The sequence below is a fragment of the Arvicanthis niloticus genome, chromosome 14, assembly GCF_011762505.2.
Source record: "Arvicanthis niloticus isolate mArvNil1 chromosome 14, mArvNil1.pat.X, whole genome shotgun sequence".
NCBI lineage: Eukaryota > Metazoa > Chordata > Mammalia > Rodentia > Muridae > Arvicanthis > Arvicanthis niloticus.
In genome coordinates this window covers 38,053,860-38,077,311 of record NC_047671.1, presented here as the reverse complement: position 1 = coordinate 38,077,311, position 23,452 = coordinate 38,053,860, and the positions used below count along the sequence as shown (strand labels likewise).

General features: G+C 41.7%; 1 protein-coding gene across 3 annotated transcripts in view; it reads left to right on the top strand.

The window, feature by feature from the left end:
• Tnfaip8 (TNF alpha induced protein 8) overlaps positions 1–23,006 on the top strand; it is a 109,958-nt gene extending 86,952 nt beyond the window's left edge. For all 3 annotated transcript variants that reach the window (XM_076912659.1, XM_034518685.2, XM_034518684.2), the window contains exon 2: positions 21,429–23,006. In XM_076912659.1, the coding sequence (XP_076768774.1) occupies positions 21,429–21,994 (566 nt within the window). In that variant the 3' untranslated portion in view covers positions 21,995–23,006. The remainder of the gene's footprint in view (positions 1–21,428) is intronic.
• The last annotated feature ends 446 nt before the right edge of the window (positions 23,007–23,452 follow it).

The following is a 23,452-nucleotide window of genomic DNA, read 5'->3' as shown; positions in this document are numbered from 1 at the left end:
ATCGCCTCACATCTTAGAGATGAATTCAGAGTTATTCTTCTTAGCTAGTGCGATGGTGCGATTGTACTTCATCTTCCAAAGGTTCCAGTGTGGAACACCCAGTTGGCCCTCAATGTAGCAGTGGTCAAATCTTGATCAGGCAGGGCCTATAGGAGGTAGTTGGGTCATGGGGCACCACTCAGAAAGGATGAGTGCACATCTCCTTGGAGTGAACAAGGTCTGGTGGGGCCGGACTGGTCACAATAAAGCCCGGAGAGTTAGATTTCTTTCTGGGAATCATCTGATACTCTGCATAAACCCTAGTACACTTGACCACTTAACCGTGCTCAGCTGCAGCCTGAGCTCATCCGAAGCTGCTGGTCTTTTCTAGCTGGCAGAACTGTACTCCGCCTTAGATACATGTTACAACAACAGAAAATGGACAAAAAGGTACTTTCTACCTTTTGCAGCTATGAGACTGTTGTAATAAAATTTTCAATAAAAGTATCATCTTTTCCAAAGAAACAATATTTTAATAGGAAGCTCTGGTATTTATACAGACTTAACGTAAAATAACTGGCAGATATAATCAAAACTATTTCCCAAGGCCAAACATGTGGCCGTAAACCTTGTTAATCATTTGACTCAGTAAAATTAAATTCCAAGCTTTAAAGTGGGCCTTCTCAGATTTTGCCTGTGCTTCAATCTTTTAGAAAGTTAATCCAGATACTTTGGAAACACGAGATTTACCATCAAATATTGTATCTCAATATCTTTTAAGTTATTTTAGTTAATACTGTTGTTTGCTTATGGAAACGTTCGTTTCTCCCACATTGGCCCTGGTAACATGAACATGTCTTCCTGGACATGTAGGACACCTTGAACCACGCCCAGAAGAGGCATCCATGTCTATCCAAGAAACACACTGGGAAACCTCATTCCCTCGCTTCCTCACCTTCTAGCTACATTTATTTCCCTTTTAAATGGAACTTGGTCTGGATAGAACAAGGAATTAGCTTCACTGATAACTGTCTTCAGTAACGGGCGATACCCACGGTAAGAAAAGGGCAGAGATGCTCGTACATATTCCTGAGGTTTTGCTCTATTGAACACTTCATCAGCTGGGACATATTTCAGTTTGTTTAGAAGCTGGTTTAGAATTTTTAGAGCTCTCCCCAAAGATGTCAAGGGTGTGGTTCAAGGTGTCCTACATGTCCATGAAGAAACTGTTCATATTACCAGGGCCAATTACAAACACTTCCATAAACAAACAACAATAATAACTAACATACCTTAAAAAAAATATCGAGATACAATTTTTGATGCCAAACCTTGTGTTTTCGAAGTATCTGGATTAACTTTCTAAAACATTGAAACACAGGTAGGACAGGAAATCTGACCAGAAATAGGGAGTAGTTAATATTAGGAGGAAAAAAAAATGAAGTGTGGAATACCTGTTGCTGCCCCTTGAGAACTCAGTCTCAAGGAATCACCAGACATACATATGGATTGGGTACACAAGGGGGATGCTCTCCGGGAGAGAGGTTCATGAAAAAGTGTCTATGGCTACAATATCTGAGGCAAAACTAATGATGTAATTGCCATGAAGCTTGGAATGGAGTGTGTGGTTCCTTCCCAAAAAAGTGGTACTTGGGCTTGGACTGCTAGTACTATAGCATATGATCGTAGGAGATCCAGACATAGTGTTTAGTCATCTTCAGGCTCATCATGAGACCAGGTACTTCTAAGTGTTTCTGAAATCTTCTCTATCATTCCAGAGAATGCTTGGATTTGGGCTATGTGACCTTTGCCTTCTTAGTCACGGGACTCATTATTGTAACCAAAGCCACATACGGACTCATGGCCTTTGGCAAACAGCCACACCTGGTAGCAGCTGATAGTGTTGGTGACTGACTTTTCTTTCCATTGAATTAATTTTTAATGTTAAAAATCATGATTGATTTCCATGACCTTCATGTGTTAAGGGGAATAATGACAGTTTCCACTCACGTGGAATATGTGGTGTTCTTTCTAAGTAAGTTTATTTTCTAATAAAAGTATGTTTAAAAGTATGTTAATAAGAAAATAGAATAGATAATAGGTAGAAGACAAAGCTTTACAGTGGTATTAAAAGGACCAGGCTGAAGATGTGGCCGATGTAGGATGTAGGATGTAGGATGAAGGATGTAGGATGAAGGATGTAGGATGTAGGATGTAGGATGTAGGACGTAGGATGTAGGATGTTGAGAGGTGGGCACTTTAGAAATGGAAGCATTCTGAAGGGAAAGACGAGTAGAGACATTGACAGAAGCCCGGGAATTGGGGAGGAAAGTCTAACTGTGTCTTCTTTGCCTGGTTTGATAGACAACTTGAGAACAAAGTGCTTGAAGCTCGTGAGTCACTAAGACCTTTATCCCAGGCTCTTGTTAAATGACTGAGATCAGTGTGAGACCCCGGCCATTCCAGTTAGAGATGAGAACTCATACACCCACAGGGGCTAGGGAGTTACCCATAACCATCTCCAATACACACACACACTCACACACACACACACACACACATTGTTTTCAGAAGGGCTAGGGTTTTGTTGTTTTGAAGAGAAGGAGGAAGAAGAGGAAGATTTCAACTTTTTATGATTTTTTTTATTATTTATTTATTTATTTATTTTTGGGTTTTTTCGAGACAGGGTTTCTCTCTGTAGTCCTGGCTATCCTGGAACTCACTCTGTAGACCAGGCTGACCTCGAACTCAGAAATTCACCTGCCTCTGCCTCCCAAGTGCTGGGATTAAAGGTGTGCGCCACCACCACCTGGCTTATGATTTTTTTTAAACTAATTACAAAAACAAAAAAAATCAAAATATTATGGGAGCCCATTTTGATGGATATGGGAACATGCTGGAATTAAATACTAGGGATGGTTGTTCAAAATATGGATATAATAAAAATCATTTTTAATGGTGACTGTAGATTTTATGGTATGTGAGTTTTATCAACTGAACATCAGCAGCTATCGGCTCTATAAGTGGCAAAATTCCTAAGTTTTAAGTGGAGGAATTTGCTACCCATTGCTTTTGGTAGTGTCCTGGAGAAAACCTTTTCCAAAGGAAGGAGCCATCACAAGTTAACAGGACTTGTGTTGTAACCCTGGGTCGACCTCTGAGCCTCCGCTCTCCCTCTTCCATCTCTAGAGCTGAGGCTGATGAAGGAGCAGCACTGCAGGACCATTGTGGGAAGGGGGCATGATGGAAGCTACAGGGGGAGTGGGGGCTGACTGCAAATCTGGGAGAAAAACATTTATTTTGGTGATATTTGGTAGTAGGTCATAAAAATGACCCGTTTTTGTTGTGTTACTTGCCAACCTTTATTTTACCCTGATACCATTAGAGAAGTAATTCAGCTCCAAGACAGACAGGTTGATCTATTAGGGGATGCCTTCCAGTTCTTATAAGAAAGGACTGTAATGGTGTTTTTAAGCTACTTTCCTTAACTGAAAAGAATGAGTGTAACATACCAGGTCTGTGTCGTCAGCATCCTAGCATTGTGGTTATTTTAACCAAACTATTTGTCTTTCTGGCTTGATGAGAGGTTTATTATTTTAAATTCTAAACATAATTTTAAGCCAGCCAGTTTCAATATGGGGGAAAAAAACTAAAACATTCCCTATTTTGTTCTTTCTCAACAAACTAAGGTAAGTTTGTGCTTTCTTAGATTTCTTGCTGTATGTGGTGCATTTGTGTGGGGGGCATGTGTGTGTGTGTGTGTGTGTGTGTGTGTGTGTGTGTGTGTAAAATGTGTGTGGATGTCTGTGTGCACTGTGTGTGGAGGCCAGGGTCAATCAGGACCCATCTACATTGTATTAAGTAAGCGTCTCTCATTGTCTTAAAGCTCTCTGAGTAGGTAAGCCTGGCCGTCCAGTAAGCCCCAGGGATCCTCTTGTCCCTATGCATGAACATTATAAAGTTCAAACTACAACTTTTTTTTTAAATGTGGGTTTTGGGGGTAGAACTCAGTTCCATGCTTATATGGCAAGCACTTTAGCAGCCAGGGCCATTTTACCCACACCCTAGGTTTTGGTTTTTTTGTGAATAATTGTAAACAATATGCCTTTTAGTAGTTAAACAGCAACAAATTCCTTAAAAACGGAATGAGTATCATCTCTGCAGAGTGTCTATATTCAGTAATCCCTACCAATTCAAAGCACTATCAATAGATGTTTTGTTTTTGATGCCTATCTTTAGTTATTAAATGACTAGAATATTTTTTCACAAAAGATGACATTGAAATCCACATCACCTGCATAAGTGCAGTTCGTTGAAGTAGCTATGTAACCGATAGGAAAACACATTATGTGAAGCCACTTACTTTGGTTGTGTTTCCTAGAGACAGTATCCATGGCCTGTTTCTCCCCTGTCCTCCTGCCTCCTCCCTACAAATCCAGAAGATACATGCTAGAGATTAACCTAACATTTATTATAGCAAGGAATAAAGTGTAACCAATCACAAGGATTTTACTCTAGGTCAAAATGGAAGGAGATACTTAAATGCCTACTCTGGTAAGAGCTAGGCAGCATGGTCAAGAAAGGGTTTGTGGGAGAAATGTGGGGGTTACACCCTGTGCCTTCCTCATGACTTTTCTCAAATGTTACCTTTTCAGAATGGCTTTCCCTGCCTACCCTGGATGAAAGAACATACTATCTAATTTACACACTTCTGTTTTATGTGGCCCCTGTCATCACTTGGCACCATGTGCTTGTTTCTGCCTTGGGTCTTCCTTTATAATCTGAACCTCTTGTGAGCAGGTGTTCTGTCTGGTACATGATAGACACACAATTTTAAGGAAATCTAAAAAATGAGTAAGTGAATGAATTCTTTCCTCCCACCTATAAGCTCATTTACTGTTTAGGGTTCCACATTGATATGGTGACACCCAGTTCAACTTCCTCATAGGATCTTTATAAACTTGGCAAATTTACCACCTCTGTATGACCTAGTTAACACATTGTATAGAAATGAGATTTGTTGCTAAAGAGAGCTGAAGTATGTGACTGTCTTCATTACCTTTCTTATGCTGTGAAGAGACACCATGACCAGGGCAACTTATAAAAGAGTTTATACTATCTTACAGTTCCCAAGGGCAGTCCATGACCATCACAGTGGGGAATGGTGCCACAGGCAGGCAGACGTGACTCTGGAGCAGCAACTAAGATCTCATATCACATATATAAGTACAGACAGAAAGAGCGCACTGGGAGTGGTGTGGCTTTTGAGACAACAAAGACCACCCCAGTGACACATTTTTTCCAACAATGCCACAACTCCTAAACTTTCCCTAACAGTCACACCAATTGGGGACCATATTCAAATCTGTGAGCCTATGGCAACCATTTATTTTCTTTTATACCATTTTAATTACATGCAAGTATTAAGGTCAGTTCTAGGTTGAGGAACTACCAATACAATAGATGCAAATAGTCAAGGAACAAGCAAGACAGTAAACACAAATAGTCAAAGAACAAGCAAGGCAATAAACAAAGTCCCGTGATCATGCCCATGATCACTGTTTCTAAGGGCTTATCAGGATGACAAAAATATCTGAGCCTACTTCCCTGTCCTAGCCCAAAGTTATTTTCATGCCTGAAGCCTATTTCTTTGTCTAGCCTAAGATTTATATTTCTGTCTGAAATTATTTCTTTGTTTTAGCCTAAGATTTAGATTCCTGCCTGAAATACTTCTTTGTTCTAGCCTAATGTCAGATTCCTGCCTGAAGCCCACTTCCTTGTCCTTGGGCAATGTCAGATTCCTGCCAAGCAACCCACATCTCCCCCTTTTTTATTTCATAAACAAGACTGAGCCTGTCTTAGATTGTTCTGACAAGAGACCTTCCTTACCAGTCATGGAATACACATTATGAAAAGCAATGCACTCCTGTCTTAGGTTGGTAAGGCTCTGTACAGAATCTTACCCATCCTTGGCTTCTCACCCTGTTAAATTAATAACTCTGTGGCAGTTATGGCATCCATTCTTATTTAAAGTACCCCCATAACTAAATAATAAGTTCTGTAAAAACCAGCCATTATCAGTCTGACTTTTCCCATCCCATCTCCTCACAAGGCCTCCTGAGAAACTCACAAATTGTACCTAATTTGTGTTCATTTTCTAAGTTCACCAGATTAGAAAACTTTCATTTCTAATTGCCTTAGTCACTGTTCTGTTGCTGTGAAGAGACATTGTGACCAAGGCAACTCTGATGAAACAAAGCATTTAATTGGGGCTGGCTTACAACTTCAGAGGATTAGTCCATGATCATCATGGCAGTCACTGGAGCAATAGCTAAGATCTACATCCTGATTTGAAGGAAGAAAGAAAGCCTATGCTTGGGCTTTTGAAGCCTCAAAGCTTACCCCTAGTGATACACTTCCTCCAACAAGGCTACACCTACTCCAATGATGCCACTCCTTAATCCTTCTAATTTTTTCAAATAGTGTCATTCCCTGGTAAGTAAGCATTCAAATATATGAGCCTACGGGGGCCTCCTTATTCAGACTACTACATTAATGTATAAGCACATTTCAAGACAGGATGTGGTTTTTTTCTTTGGTCTGAACAAAACTTTACTCTTCATCAAAAAGGTATACTCAGATGAGCACACTGAGACAGGGAGTGTCCTGGTTTTTATTCAAACTTTGGTGGTAGCTGTGTCTTTTCCCCATTGATTAGAATCCAAATTCACAGTCTAGTTCAACTGGCTAGTTTGAAAAGAATTAGTGCACAGGAAATGAAGGAAGAAGGGGAACAGGTCATTGCCCCAAGGAGAAAATGCTCACTGCTCTAGGTCATCAAACTCCTACAACAAAGCAGTGGACACAAAGGTCTTACTGGGTGGGGAGGATTAATATATTTGCAAAAAAGCCTTACAAGGTGGGGAAGATTTAAAAAAGATTAATTCTTTGTCCTAAATGTAAGTTTTATGGTATTTGATAGAAAAGTTTCGTATTTAATATTTCTTACAAATCTCTCCTTTTTCTTTGTTTTTAAAACAATCTTTCAAACTTATTAAATGTGATGTCTCTTTTTTCTTTCCTATCTTGGAGTAAGAAGCTATAGTAAGGAGAAATACCTGTTTAATAATAGTTGGCTCAGTAAACCTGAGTTAGGATCTTAGTTCAAAGAATCCATCATTAGCATGTTTTAAGGTGAGCCTCTCCCTAGGGGTCAGTCCTTTGCCAGGAGATTCCGGGTAATGCTGGAATGTGAGGTCTGTACCCTGGCCAGTGATTCTGTTCTCTGGATCATGACTCTTTACAAGCCTTCATATCTACTTTGACCTTCCGCCTTCCAAAAAACATTAAAATCACTTGGGACCAGATCAGAGATCAGAGCTGCTGGGCAGGATTTTTAATGCCTGACTATTCAGTTGTCCTAAAATCTAGTCACATCTGTATGGTACAGGTTGGGGTCATCACTCAGAAGGCCAGGGGACCCTCCTTCAAAAAAGTGGGGTCACAGCTTAGCTCAAGAGGACCATTGTCATGTCGGAATGTGATCATCTTAGGCACAGAGCTTATGATTGTTTAAAGAAAATCAGAAACAAAGATTTTGATATTTATTTTCCCAATTGTTTAGCACTCACTTACTCCCTAATCCTAAGAGCAGCACTGCTCTAGGCAGACCCAAAATATGGGGAGTCCGGGCTCCAAGGTGTACAGTGCTTCTCTAAGCCCTCCAAACTAAAGGGGTCTGCCCGGGTGCACAGTACTGGGGAGAAAAGGCAGACAGCAGGGCAAGAACTTCTTCTTGAAGAACTCAGATATTTCCTTGCAAGTACCTAAATGTGGGGGACAATGCTTCTGAGAGCCACCAGAGAAAGATTTGTGTTTATCACAGAGCCCCAGGGCATGGGTATTTAGATTAAAATAGCTTACTCAAAAGCTATAAGTCTCCTCTCACCATTTGCTTATTGTCCACGGGATCTGCTCCCATGACCATCAGATGCTTGGCCATAAGATACTTGACTGATATTTCAGTGCAATTGCTTGGAAAGGTTGTGACCAAAATTTTGGGAGGTTGTGCCAAGATGCATATTTGGGAGATGCACAGGGTAAGGCCAACAGGTTACTGCTCCTAAAATTCTCAAAGAGATGGGCTTGAGATAGTTGTATGGAAGATTCCAGATCATTTGCTATGTGGATTGACTAAATATAGTCACTCTACTAACAGAGTAGCTAGTTATTTAGCACAGCTTGCCCAAGGGTGGAGAGAAAAGCAATGGCTTAAAAGTAAAAACAGCAAATGCATCAGTGTTGCGTAGATTTATAGATAAAACATAAAGGATTGCCCACCACATGTGAGGTCCTGTGTTCGACCACCAGTACCACAAAGAAAGGATGCATCTATATCCCGTTTATCAGGTTATGTTCTTAGCCATGGAGTACAAATCATTTCCTTTGTTAATTTCTAAATATAAGGAACTGAATTGGTTTTCTGTCGTGTTTGGGAGTTGTAAAAGAAACCAATGGTGTCCACAGGGATAGATGAGAGAGTTGGAACTTGGTTCATTCCATATTAGCTCGAGGGCATATGTTAATCACTTTGAAGAATATAGCCATGAGAGACTTGATACCTTACTTGTTAAGGATTATAAGCAGCTAGGGTAAGAGACAAGTTTAACTTCCTTATCAAGCAGAAGGCAGGTTAGATGGAAAGCTTTATTCTGGCTATAGGATTTGCAAAGCTTTCTTGGAAGAAGTGGTATTTTGACTGAGGCTTATAAGGTGAAAAGCCCTTTCTGGGCAGGGATAGAGGGCCAGGTTAAGGGTAGGCAGACATAATTTTTCTTTAGTTTTCTATTGCTTGACTTTCTAAGGCCCATTCTTATTTTGGGTGCAGAAAGGGCAGACAGACGTCGAGAAATGGGATGTGGCTAACTCAGTAGGACGTACTGTCTGACGGAAAGTGTATGAACAACAAGCAACACTTGTCTTAATTTTGCTTTTCCTACAGAGGAACTTACACTCCCATAAGAAATGATGTCCCTCAGCTCTGTCTCTGATTATGCACCCTTGGCTTCCAAACCATGGTTTGCTCCTCTGATTCTCTTGAGGGTGATACATTAAAGGTCCAAATCAGAAACGTGCATGAACGTGTTCTGATGCATTTCATTAACTGTAGAGTGGTCACTGTAATTACATTGTTTGTTCGGTTGTCTTTATTGTCTCAAGCTACCTGGTTCTACCAGAAATTTTATAGGGACCATTGGTCCCAGTCTTCGAGCTGGCTTACTACTAAATTTCACTTTAGTATGTTAGATTTAGAATTTGCTATTGATTTTCTAAATGTTATGTGAATATACATTCGTGTGTGTGTGTGTGTGTGTGTGTGTGTGAATATATATATGTTCCAGAGGTTCCAGGGCCTCTGGCAAGTGGCAGGGCTTGACTTAGAAAAGTGTAGAAATCACAGAGCTACTCAGAGGGTTCTTCTCCACATTTTGGTAGAAGACTGTATTAAAATCAATAGTGGAAAAAGTTCTACTTAATTAAATACATAAAAGTAAATCAAGCTCAACTGAAACATCTCTAAGAAAAACTAGTTTCCTACAACAACATAGTAAATAAGAAAAGATGTGCTTAATTTGAAAAAGATAGCTCACTACAGTCAGTTTTACGTAAATGATTGGAAGAGAGTTTCATTTAATTTCAATCCTACATGTAGGAGTTAGGCCCTCTTGGAATCATGGCTGGAAAGGCTTACTTTTTACTCTCCTAGCTGCATTATCAAAACCGAGTATTAACAGGCTCTCTCTTGAAAACATTTTCGGTGGTGAACATCTTTATTTCCATAAAATTTTGATACGGGGTGCTATCCACGGAGTCATTTTCAATGTGATCCTGTGGTCAACACGTGTCTCTTGGGGATTTTAAGTCCAGTGTTCAAGGAGCGTACCCCAGAGCAGTGTGGAACCATTCAATCTCTGAGACTAGAGTCCTGGAGACTCCGATGTAGTTGGTGCAGCAATTGCCAAGCCACTTCTATGAACTTCTGATACCAGTGGCCCAGGACACAGATTTCTGTCCTGGGTTCCTGCTATCTCTCTCCTTCCCCTTCTAAACACTGAGAACTGAGAAACCCAGTAGCAAGCATTTCTAAGGCCTGACAAGAACACAGCTACTATTTACATCTCCTCCTCCTTCAAATCCATACTTTGGTTCTGATTTTTAGGGATGCCAATGAACAGAGGGTTTTTTTTTTTTAATTAATTTATTTATTTTATGTGAGTACACTGTAGCTGTCTTCAGACACAACAGAAGAGGGCATCATATCTCATTTTAGATGGCCATGAGCCACCATGTGGTTTCTGGGAATTTAACTCAGGACCTCTGGAAGAGCAGTCAGTACTCTTAACCACTGAGCCATCTCTCCAGCCCATGAACACAGTTTTTAATGCTTCACTGGCCAATAGGAAGTCTCTGTGCCTGCTCTGGAATATAGTCACGTGTTTCTGTAAAGTGAGATCTACTTTTCTTTTGAGGCTAAGCACCTTTGGAGAAGCCTTCATCTCTGTCCATCATCTCATCCAAAAACATACTACCACTCACTTTCTTCACTGCTGTTGCTGGTTCCACAGTCCTGTGGACTTTCTAGGGCATATCCCACCCGTGTTCCCATCATCCTTATGTTCCCATCATCCCTGCTGTGTTCCCATCATCCCTGCTGTGTACCCATCATTCCCCTGAGATCCCATCATCCCTCTGGGTTACCATCATTCCTCCTGGGCTCCCATCATCCCACCCGTGTTCCCACCATCCCTCCTGTATTCCCATCATCCCTCCTGTGTTTCCATCATTCCTCCTGTGATCCCATCATCCCTCCTGTGTTCCCATCATCCCTCCTGTGTTTCCATCATTCCTCCTGTGATCCCATCATCCCTCCTGTGTTCCCATCATCCCTCCTGTGTTCCTATCATCCCTGTTGTGTTCTCATCATTCCTCCCACCACTACTAGTGTGAGTGCATGGAAAAAAGGGAAATTGCTACTTACCTTAGAAGCCACAGCATCTGGCACATTACAAACACTCAATGCAATTTTCTGTTGAATGATATATTACATCTGTTAATATTCTTTCTTCTCCCTTCACTTATGCCTGAGCCATTCTGTACCAGAACTTCACCTTAATGGCGAACTAGCAGTTACAATGATGACAATAATTACTTACACAAACTCACCTGATTACCTGACAGCAAATGCTCTTCATATGAATTATTTTAATTTAACTCCATTGGCAGATAAAGAAACTGAGGCACAGAGGAAGTAGGTAATGTGGTTCAGTCTCAAGAGCCCTTAGGGAACAATGCTGCTTCTTACCCAGGCTGCCTGTGTCCAGAAGCTATGCCTGCATCACTCTTTCCCAGCTTTGCCCACAGCCTGCCCTGCCCACCTGACCCATCCCTATTTACAGTGATCTATTCTGAACTTATTCCATAAGTTAGCCAGTTAATTATCTTAATTGATTTTAGTTTACAAATTTCACTTGATTTGTTAGAGCAGATTGGTTCTTGGGTCCTATTTGAAATGTTCTTTGAAAACATAATTAAGCAAAATTAATTATATAATAATTTTTTACTGCATGGATATTTGAGCATCTCCAGAGGGAACCTTAGCATACGTTCCTTCAAGAGCTATTTAACTATAAAGACTCATCCCCACACCACCAATATGATTCCTCTTAACTTTTTCAAAACAAAACCCAAAAAACAAGTATTTTTGTTTAGACAAAAACCTGGTCAGTATGTCTACAGGATTCTCAAGAAATATTTTATAAATATATGAGTAAATCCTTAGTTTTGCTCTTATTCTTCATGTAGGAATAATTTACCTGGGGCAGTTACAGCTCTCTTGTCATGGTGTGATTACCAGTAGCACCTGGTGAAAAGTATTCCATTTGGACGATAAATTATATGATAATCTAGTCACAGTACATGGCCCCCCTCTTACACATTTCATCAAAGACTGAAGCCCTCCTTGCTTCCTCCCACCACTTATAAATGCCTCTTCCTACTACTGTTGGGGTAGTAGGCAGCAAAGGTGAATGGCCGTGTTCCTCAGCACACTGTCATTTTATATCAGCTATGCATAGAATTGTGAACACCCACACGTTATGTATCCTTCCATCACTCAGAAACTACATTTCTTAGTCTAGGTGTGGTGGTGCACACTTGCAATCCCAGCACTTAGAAGGCTCCTGAGTATCAGGCCAGCCCGAGTTGTTACACAGTGAAACCCTATCTCAGAATCAAAGAGGAGAGGTGGGGGCCCTTCAAGACTTATTTCACATAGCTCAGGAGCCATTTATATATTTGCTTGTCTATGCAAGGGCAGATGTATGCATAGCTCTGAAAAGATGACAAAAATCTTGGAACAGTTGTTGCCTCTCGGAGAAGGGTTGAGATCAGGGCTGTGCAGCGAGGGAGGACACGCTGAAAGACTGTCACTTGGTTTGTTCTAGTCTTGTTCATTGTTTGTTTGTTTTTAGGTTAAACTCCATATCTTAAAGCTGACCAGGTACATCCTGAAAACACAAGCTGGACCTTATCCTCTTCTTTGATCTCCCTTCCCTCAGAGAGACATCATTAGGTTCTCCTTAGGTGTTTTCAATATAAAACAGTTTTTTTCTTATCTTTATTTTTTATTATTTTGGTTAATTTATTTATTTACATTTCAAATGTTGTACCCTGCTTGGTTTCCCCACCACAAACCCCCATTCCATCCCACCTCCCCTTGCCTCTATGAGGGTGCTCCCCACCTATCTACCCACTCCACCTCACCCATCTAGCGTCTCCCTACACTGGGGCATCAAGCCTCAACAGGACCAAAGGCCTCTCCTCCCGTTGATGCCAGATAAGGCCACCCTCTGCTACATGTGCAGCTGGAGCCATGGGTCCCTCCATGTGGTTGATGGTTTAGTATAAAATACCATTTCTAAAACCCATGTGTCACATGAGTCTTTTAGAGAACAGATGACATGGGACATGTCTGCATTCAAATGCATCTCTATCCCTCACTCACTCACTGTGTAGCCTTACGGAAGTAACTCAATTTCAGTGACGCTCTATCAGAGAAAACTAAATTTCCCTTTTCCAGCAGGCGTCAGTTGCAAGTAACTTCTTGGCTAGGGACTTTGTGTCCACTTCCCCTTCCAGGGCTGGGATTTTTTCTGGTTTGAACCTGTGTGAGCCTTGTGCATGCTGCCACGGTCTCTGAGAATTCATATGCACATCAGTCCTGTTGCATCCGAAGAACGAAGAACACTGTTTCTTTGGAGTTCTCCACCGGCTCTGGCTCTTACTATCTTTCTGCCTCCTCTTCCACACAAATCCCTGAGCCTTAAAGAAAGGTGTTTGATAAAGGTCTCATCCACACTCCAGGATAGGCCCTATGCCCAGGAACAGTTGACCAATGCAGAAGGAACTCCATGGTTTTGAATGTGATGTTGTTTTGGTATATCTTGTTGGATGTTTGTTTTGATGTCTGTTTTTGTTTTTCTTTCGAAAAAGAGAGAACATGAAGTTGGGTATATAGGGAGATGAGAAAGATCTGGGAGGAGTTGGGGGAAGAAAAGGAATGTAATCAAAATATAGTGTATAAGTAAGCAACTCATTTTTCCCTTTGAGCCTCAGAGACTTGACCTGGAAATATGTATAATAATAGCCTTTCTTCTAGGAGTGGTGTGAAACTTCACTAAGATAATGCAAGTTCCAGAGTCAGCATAGAATCGTTGAAACGATGGCTGCCCAGTTACATTCTAGCATGGTAGGGAGAGGGGTTCATGAGCCCCGACTCGTACGTGAAGAACTATGGAGAAGGTATAGCCTCTGTGAGAAGGAAACTCAAGTTTCTCAAATGATGTGGCTCTGGTCAACCATGCTCCAGTAGACTGTCCCACACCCAGAAGTATAAGGATAACACAAAATATAATAAGGTGTTATATAAAAAAAAAAACAACAACCAACAAAGAGGCCATAAAATTGTGGGATACGAGAAAGACTGGGAGGTGATTAAAATACGTTGTATAAAATTCTCAAAAAATTAACAAAACTATTGTTTAGTTGAGGCTACTAGTATTATTGTCTATTTTTTGTATCTCTACTGTGGTTATTACCTAAGATGATGTAATGGATTCTTATGGCTATATATATCTTGCCTTGACTTTGGGCAGCCATAAAATATACTTGTTTCTCTAACTTTTGTCCTAACATTTATGAAACTGACATTCTTTGAGATCCAACCATACGGCTTCATCTAAACATCACCAAATTTTCCTCCATTTCTGGAGCCAGTAGGGGTGTCTTGTTGGAGTTTATGCCAGAATAACACCATAAAGGGCTGGAGTGATCCCTAGAGAACATGATGGGAAAAGGCAGAGGTGGATCTAAGAGTTGAAACAGTTGGCATTATCTTTTGTTTATGTGTGTGCATATTGGTGTATCTGGTTGTATGTTCATGTCTCTGTGTGTGTGCAAGTACACATGCACATGTAGACACCTGTGTGGAGTCCAGAGGTCATCCTGAAGTGTCATTGTCAGGGATGTTGTCCACCTCATTTGAGATAGGATCTATCACTGGTCTAGAACTTTCCAAGTGTACTATTCTGGCTAACCAGCAAGCCCAGGACCTCTTTTTCTCCCTTTCTCCAGTGCTGGGGTTATAGAGGCATGCTACCACACATGGCTTTGACATGTTCAAAATCATCACAAAATTCAGCCTATGAATAGGGGCACATGGTTAACCTCAAAAATCATGATGAACAGGTTCAGTGTCAATGCAACAAAACAGCCAGTGATCATACAGGGAAAGTCTTCTTCATGCTGTCTTCGGGCCTTATCTTGTCTTGTCCGAAAACTATCAAATATAAGAGAGGAAGAGAAATGACCAGGGAGGTGCACAGTGTGTTGAATTGGTTCCTCTGTTCAGGCAACCTCTGCCTCTGAAGTCCTAGTCACACCAAGCAAGGCAACTGAAGTCAGGCTTCACTTGTAGCTACTCAGGAGCCTAGCACACTCATAGCTGCCTCAAAGTTTGTAACTCAATAGATCTCCCTTCAGTCTACGCCATCTGGAAATGTGCCCCTACACACACACACACACACACACACACACACACACACACACACACACACACACACGACTTACAGCCCAGCTCTCTCCACTTTGGGCCCTTTGTTCCGCTGCATCTACTTCCTGTTTCCTGATTGTCTGAGGCCTTGAAAGGCTGGGCCTGGAGTGGGCCTGGAGTGATGCTACAGTGTGGCTTTCACTGTGGCTTTACTTCTGGTTCACTTCCTTTTCCAGATGGCCCTGTTGTGCAGCTTTGCATGCATGTTGCAACGTTGTCTCCTCTTGCCCTTGTGTGGTAGGCATTCTTTCTGTTTTTGGAGGACCGGTTTCCTCACACAGATCTTTCCACTATCTCTCCGTGTTCCTGCAGCTGACTCTGTTGCCAAGAGAGATCAAAACCCTTCAGAAATTAAATTTTTCTTTCCGAAGGATTTAAATATGTTACTTATATTTCAGCGTGATCATGGAAAGGGAAATACGAGTTGGTCTTAGGTACACCACGTGAGGTCTCTTTTCACACAACCATCTGGTGCTCTGCGTGTCTCAGTTTCACGGCATTAACAGAAGGAGTTGATTGATCTTGCCCAAATCCAATTCATCACTAGAGTATCGAGATACATATGAAGCTTGTGTTATGTTCTCTATACAAGTCTGCAGAGGAGCCTTTCCGAGTAGGCAGTGTGGCAGTTCCATTCAGGCCCTGTTTATTAATCTTTACAATGACCCTGGGAGGTTGAATCAATCATCTAGTCTCATTAGTCAGGAAACAGTCCTAGCAGTACCCTGTGCAGTAGCTGAGCCGGAGTTCAGTCGGTCACTAGTTGCATAGTCTTTGGGCTTGTTAACTAGTCTGTGCTTTTCCAGGAGGCTGGGGAAAAAAAAAAAGTCATAATAAGGGCCCACCAGTACACAGACTGTTCACACTGAAGCCTTTTTACTTTCAATATTTTTGCTAAGAAAAAGCTCCAGTATGTATTATTTTCAGATAATTTCACGACTCTCACATAAACACCAACTGCATGTTTTGAAGATTTTTCTTACCCGAGTTAATGAGGGAACAGGGTCAGCTTTAACACTTTGCCCGTAGGACAGTCCTAAAATATGCAAACAAGGCTCGCTGACATTCCACTGGGAAAATTCTATTCCCCCCTGCATAAGCAAGAGCCATTTTTCACCCTATCAAGTTTTCAAGCAGTTCAGTGAATTGTAAAATAGTGAGGATCGATGAAAGTGGTCTGTAAGACTGTATCCAGTGATGGACAGGAGGCATTTCAAAATCATTGTTTCCTCTGGTGTGCATCTTTTATGTGGCCCTTTAAAGGAGCACCTGTGTTTCTGGATTGCATGTGACACATGAGGTGTATGGCTTGCCCTCGTCCCTGTGGTGATATATGTTGCTGAGTCTTAGCCACTTGGCACCAGGAGAATCCGTGCACAACACTGTGCATTTGAGGGTCGAGCTAAGGATCCAAGGTTTATCCATTCTCCCAAGACAGCAATCTCTGGAATGGTCTCTTCCATCTGAAGACATAAGTGCAGTGTGTGTTAAGGTGTCTCACACTTGTCCTCTCTCCGACTGTGGGTGTTACTTCTGACCTTTTCACAGCCAGCTGTCCTTACAGTTCATATATAGATATGCAGCTCCTCCTGGCCACAGCCTTCTCCCTCTGGCCTCTGCCCCTCCCCTCCCCTCCCCTCCCCTCCCCCTCCCCTCCCCTCCCCTCCCCTCCCTCCTCTTTTTCTCTGTTCTGTTGGTTTCTTCCTTCAGGCTTTTCAGTGTGGAGGCTGATGTCAGGGAACATATGCAGCCACTCTCTCCTGGACCAGCACTTGGGTTTGATTTGAACTAGTTTCCTTTTCCTTCCTTCCTTCCTTCCTTCCTTCCTTCCTTCCTTCCTTCTCCTCCTCTTCCCCCTCCTTTTCCTCCCCCTCTTCCTCTTCCTCCCCCTCTTCTTCTTCCTCCTCCTCCTTTCCCTCCTCCTCTTCTTGTTTTTAAAGGTATTTTTTTGAGACAGGGTTTCTCTGTAACAGTCCTGGCTATCCTAGAACTTACTTTGTAGACTAGGCTGGCCTTTAACTTGTCGAGATCTGCCGGCCTCTGCCACCCAAGTGCTGGGACTACAAGCATGCGCCACTATCACCCAGGGTTTCTTACCCGTTTCTTATACCCCAAGCTGCCTCACCCCCACCCCCACCAAGTCCATTTTCACTTGGAATTTTTCAAATATAAGATAGCTAAGGTTTCACACTGTTGGTTTAAAGAAAATTTGTGAATTCAGCCCAATGACTAGACAAGCCCTCTGAATAGTTTTCTTCCACCCTTCCTCATTCCTGGTCCACTGGATGGAATTTAACTGGGAATAAATTGGAATAACATGTGTATATAGTCAATGTTCAAAAGTAGCAAGTTATAACAGAGTGAAGAGATTATGTGTTTGCTGATAAATATGTGAAGTGACCGGAGTCCTTCACTGTGTAGTATTAGCTACTGTGGAGCATTTTCGTTAATCTTTATAAAACTATGCTCTTTACTCATTGACAGCGTCAAAAGGCTTTTCCTCTGTTCCTAACATGTTTTTTTTTTTCTTGCACACATGGGTCAGAATATTTTTACCATCAATATTTATCTCCAACTTTATGATTGTTGGTGGTAAAACCAGGACTCCCTAAATATTAGTTTGTTTTACAGAAAACACTGCTGAGGTGAACTGTTTGGTTCAGTCCTGGAGAAGGAGGGAGGTGAGCAGACATAAGTAAGATGTGCTCCATTTTGGAGAACGGCCTTTCCCCTCGAGACTAGGAATGGGATAGGACCTCACACAGGCTGGACATGGTGTCAGGCCGTTTCTTCTGCCAACAATTTCCATGTCTGTTTCCAAGGCAAATGAATCCATCTTAATTGTAAACAGCTGATCAATATTCTCAATAGTGTCTCCTGGAGAACATCTATGGGCCTCTCAATTGTGTCCAGGAGCATGCCTTAGTGCGCCCCCCCCCCCCCCCCCCGTGTTTAAACACAGACCAAGCCAAGTGGCCAATCTTCTGCTGCAGTTCAAGTAAGAAATATTAGACCTTACTTTACTCAAAATATCTGTACCATTGTCTTCTGATATATGCACTAATCTTTGTGTACAATAAATCTTTCCTCTTTAAAGAAAACTAACTTGCTGATGGTAAGAGAAACCACTTTCTGAAGTGTGCTTACATGGGAGGAAAAAACCCACATGTTTAGTGAGTTAAAACAAGTGTCTATTTCTCTAGGTTTTAAAATAAGCAAACAAAATCACCCAAATATGTGTTTTAAATTCGCATTTTTTTTCAGGCCAAAATATTTTTCTTGAGGAGTACTTAGGCATGGGGAGGAGATGGGAGAATCTGGTGCCTGGCCAAGCCCAGGGCATGGCACAGACAGGTGGGGTCTGCCTTTGGAGAGCTTAGGGACCAAAGGGAGAGATGGTAACAGGCAAATACTGATTTAGGAGCTGGGAAGTGTGATGGTTAGCAAAGAACTCAAACAGAACCTCATTTTCTCATGCAATGTCTTCAAAATGCCCCGACCATGGTGTGAGAGGACATTGGCAAGGAGCCCACCTAGATGGCATTTGCAGAGGATGGAGGGACCTGCATACGATTTAGAAATGGATAAATGGTAAAATGGAGAATAACAATTGGTAATGGGCTGAGAAAGGAGAGGGTGAGAGGGTGGATGGTTTCCAGGTCTCTGACTCGAGTATCAGCCGGGAGAGATGTTATGAGCCAAGGTGATAAATAGTGGACGGAGTATTTTACAGGACGGGCTAAACAAGGGTTCAGTTAGGGGCCCGGTGTGTCTGAGATGCCTGCAAAATTTCAAAAGAAAACCGTCTTAAATGTTTTTGCAAAACGAGTCTGGAAAAAAAGTCAAGGCTGAGGGCTGTGGGAGTAGTTGGCACATGGATGCTATCTGAAGCCATGGAGATGATATCACACAGGGGTGAGACTAGACAGAATGAGAAAAAACTAGGTCCGGGATTAGCTCTGAGATGTGCCAGGCCTTTCAGAGAGCTGATAGATCTGACAACAAGCCCGAGCAGGCGAGGCTAGCAGCAGTTAGTGTCCAAGAAAGAAAACAGTCATATTTTATGATCCCAGACCACATATCCCTGGCAAGCAGCTGTCAGCCACAACCCCTGCTTGGCTCAAAACAGACTGAAAAATAAACCCACTGAATGCTTGTCTGCCTTGTGGAGAGGGAGCAGGATGCACTGAATTGATCTAAAGAGTAAGATGGAAGTGTCACGTGGAAGTTCTGGAAAGAAAGGAAAAGCCTCAGAGACCAACTTCCATGTCTGGGTTATGACTCGGTTACAGTAAATGAGGGATGTTTTTGCTTAGTCTGCAGTAGATTGGCTTCTCCTCTGCTTACAGGAAGCTAAAATGCTGTGCCGTAGAGTTCTTGCTTCTCTATATGTTGGAAATGAAATGGGATGTTGAGATTGAAAAGTAGCTTGGTGATCTACCAAGATATCTCTCTCTCTCTCTCTCTCTCTCTCTCTCTCTCTCTCTCTCTCTCTCTCTGTCTCTCTGTGTGTGTGTGTATGTGTGTGTGTAGGATTTCATTACTGTGAATTAACTCTCTTTTGCAAATCAATGAAGAGATTGTAATACGAATGTATTACTATTTAAACTACAAATGGTTTAAAAGCTTGGAAACCCTCCTGAAGTTGGTCACTTCCCACAGCTTTTCACTTTCCTTTTCTCTCTCAAAACACATTTCAGTTCTTCTTCTGCAGTCTCACTTCATGTTTCTGTAACTTACTATCAACAGTTGGGAGGGCACTGTGTCTAGTTCTACCAGTACATCCTTTCAGTAGATGCACAGTATTGTATGTTCCTGGGTGAGTTCTACAAGCTAGGGGCCATTCTGCAATAACCTGTATGAGACCACCTACCTGCTTTGAATCCAGATTTTAAATGTAATGTGGATTCTCTTGTCTCCACCTTGCATCTAGCATGAAAATTGCTTATATATGTCCTTTTAGCCTGGGTTTTGGAGTTCTGCTATTTTGCTTCCTACTAATGCTAGCTTTTGTCCAAACAAAGCATTTTATCCATCGGTCCCCTAAGCTGCTCATCTCCATCACTAAGTGGTAATACGCCAATTGATCTAAGTACATTTTCTGGAATGTACAGAGAGAACAGAAATTTCTAGATACCCAGAGCACTGCAGTCCTGAGACTTCAGCCAGGGGAAGAAGAAAAAAGAGAGACCTAGACAAGCATTCGTATTACAGCCAGCACATGGAAGGGGCAATCCTGAGAGAGTGAAGCTAATGTTGGTTTCTTGAGCGTTTTCACTGCTGGGCTCTAAACTAGAAGCATTTCGTATGTCATTAATCAGTAATTCATGCAACTCTTCTGTGTACATTAAACATCTGCCAAATTAAGTTACGAGCATTCCAAAAGTCAGCTCTGGGGATCAGTTTTTCCAGAGCATGTTTTGCGTGTAGCATGTTTCCTTGGCTCATTTTAAGCTTATTTCCTCGAAACTTGAAAGCAAGAGTGAACCAGGAACAGCAGCTGACAGTGCAGTCTCTCTGGAGTGTAACCTTCCAAAAGCTGACATCTGGGAGTGAAATTCAAAGTGGGTGGGATGGTTGGGAGAGCGATGACCAATGGCTTAGGCAGTTAGGCTTTCTGTAGTGGTCATAAGACAGGGCTTTCCTTGGGGTTCACTGGAGTAAGTATGCCATCTTACTCTGTATTATAACCTTATTATCTATCCTGCTTTCATTCAAATGAGTTTCTTTAAGTTGCCTAGGTTTGCAGTTGTCTACAAGATAGGTATAGAGTTGACTTAAATTTTTTATGTAATTAAGCTAAATAAAAAAGCATAAAAGTTTGCCGCCTCGTGAGACATTCTATTTAAGTTTTAGATTTATGTTTACTTACGTGGCTGTGCATACATCTGTGTGAGCATATGCTACATGTATGCAGGTGCTCAGAAGAGGATGTCAGATTCCCCATAGAGCTGGAGTTACAGGCAGTTGTGAGCCCACCAACCTAGGTGCTGGGTTTTAAATAAAGATCCTCTGCGAGAGCAGCAAGTGCTCTTAACCACAGAGCCATCTCCCCAACCCCCAAGACATAATATTTTCAAATCAAAGGTTATTTTCAAAGAAGTCATCAACTTTAACTGCTATATCAACATTATATCAATAACTGGGAAACAAACAGTAAATAGTGAAGGAATGCGGGGAAAGCGCTCCCCAATACTTGGAGATGTGTTTGGTTTGGTTTTACTTGCTATTAACCGACCTTTTGTTCTTTCTACCCCATCCCTTTCATTTTATTCTATAGTGGCTACAGATGTCTTCAATTCCAAAAATCTGGCCGTTCAGGCACAAAAGAAGATCCTGGGTAAAATGGTATCCAAATCCATCGCCACCACCTTGATTGATGACACCAGCAGCGAGGTGCTGGATGAGCTGTACAGGGTGACCAAGGAGTACACCCAGAACAAGAAGGAGGCAGAGAGGGTCATCAAGAACCTCATCAAGACCGTCATCAAGCTGGCCGTTCTCCACAGGAACAATCAGTTCAATCAAGACGAGCTGGCCTTGATGGAGAAATTCAAGAAGAAGGTGCACCAGCTTGCCATGACGGTTGTCAGCTTCCACCAGGTAGAATACACCTTTGACCGCAATGTGCTGTCCAGGCTGCTGAACGAGTGCCGAGAGCTCCTGCACGACATCATTCAGCGCCACCTTACCGCCAAGTCTCACGGACGGGTTAATAATGTCTTTGATCATTTTTCAGATTGTGATTTCTTGGCTGCCCTATATAATCCCTTTGGAAAATTTAAACCTCACTTACAGAAACTTTGCGATGGCATCAACAAAATGTTGGATGAAGAGAACATATGAGCTTGTGAAGTAAGATTGTGACCAGCAGCGGTTTATGTGAAGTGGAGCACTGATCATTCATAAAGGGAGGACGGAGAATCTTTTAGAGATCACATGTATTTCAGAAAGGCTTGGCCCCATACGACCTGTTGTTGTTGGACATTAATAGTAGTACTTCTGTGTGGCTTGTTGTATTTGAAAGAAAGAAAAAAGCACATTGCCAAAAATTCTGGCTGAAAACGTCTTCATGAATGGCAGGATGTGGGAAAAATGGACGGTTGGTCATTCAGATGTTGAGGGATACAAAGACAGATGAGTGTGGCCCCAAGCACTGGCACTTCTTGTGTTTTAGGGGAATTGTGTTGGTGGCATGTTGGATATTTCTAATATGTATAAAGCTGTGTATCTTGACTCACCTTGATCCTTTGCTATGTCTGTGTATCTCTCTTAAAATGCCAAGAACCTCTCTTTGCTGTCATTGATCCTTTTGAAACAATTTTGCTTCTTTGGTTACAGATTGTCATCAATTAAATCAGGAATTAAATCTGAGGCAGTCAAACCGAATGCTCAGGAAAGCAGAAAACTGTGCGTCTGAAATCATGACTGTGGAAATGAACAATCTTAGACATCATGAGGAATGTCCATTGCAAGAGTGTGCTTTTTGAAGCTGAGTTCTACCTTTTAGTACCATCAGTGATACTTAGAGTCTCAAAACTAGTGGCATGGTATTGCCTTGAAATACTTGCTTAGGGCCTAACTTTGATGTCATCTTGAACATGTGCTGACATGTTCTGGTATTAACATTCATTTCACCTGTAGGAAGAATAAATGTCTAGATTGGCTTTGATATTGAGACAATAAAATATAAGTAGCATTTCAAAAAGAAAAACAATTCTTGAGTTTCAAGATGAACTCATCAGACTGATTTAGGGGTAAAAGGATAGAAAGGACATTGCTAAGTAATGGAAGAAAGACGCATGCATTTCAGTTTGTAATGGGGATTGATGAATAAAAGATGCCATTTTTTATTTAACGACTTGGGTTTTAGATTGTGTTATTTGCTGTTTTGAGGAATGGACTGATGACCGCATCTGTCTTCAGTGCTTGGTGTGCCAGTTCTGTATTTCTGTATAATTTTTTGGTGTATGGATAATGAAGTAGACTCTTGCTTGTTGTGTAAAAGAGCTAAAAGCCATCTGGGAAGTAACAGACCCAACCACCGGCCGGAACTAAATATTGGCATTTCCACCAAGCCTGTTATTTGCCTACCTCAAGAATATTGACAGTGAAATAAAAATCTACCAGCAAAGATCCCATTAGTGAAAATTCCAGAAGTTAAGATCTGCTTTGACCCATCATAGATTAGAAGGAAGTGGTCAGGTTTCTCCGAGACTCAGTAAAGATAAACAGCAATGGCAAAAATTATCTATGCTTGTGTGATTTCAAATCCTGATTTGAGCTGGAACTGTAATTCTTCCC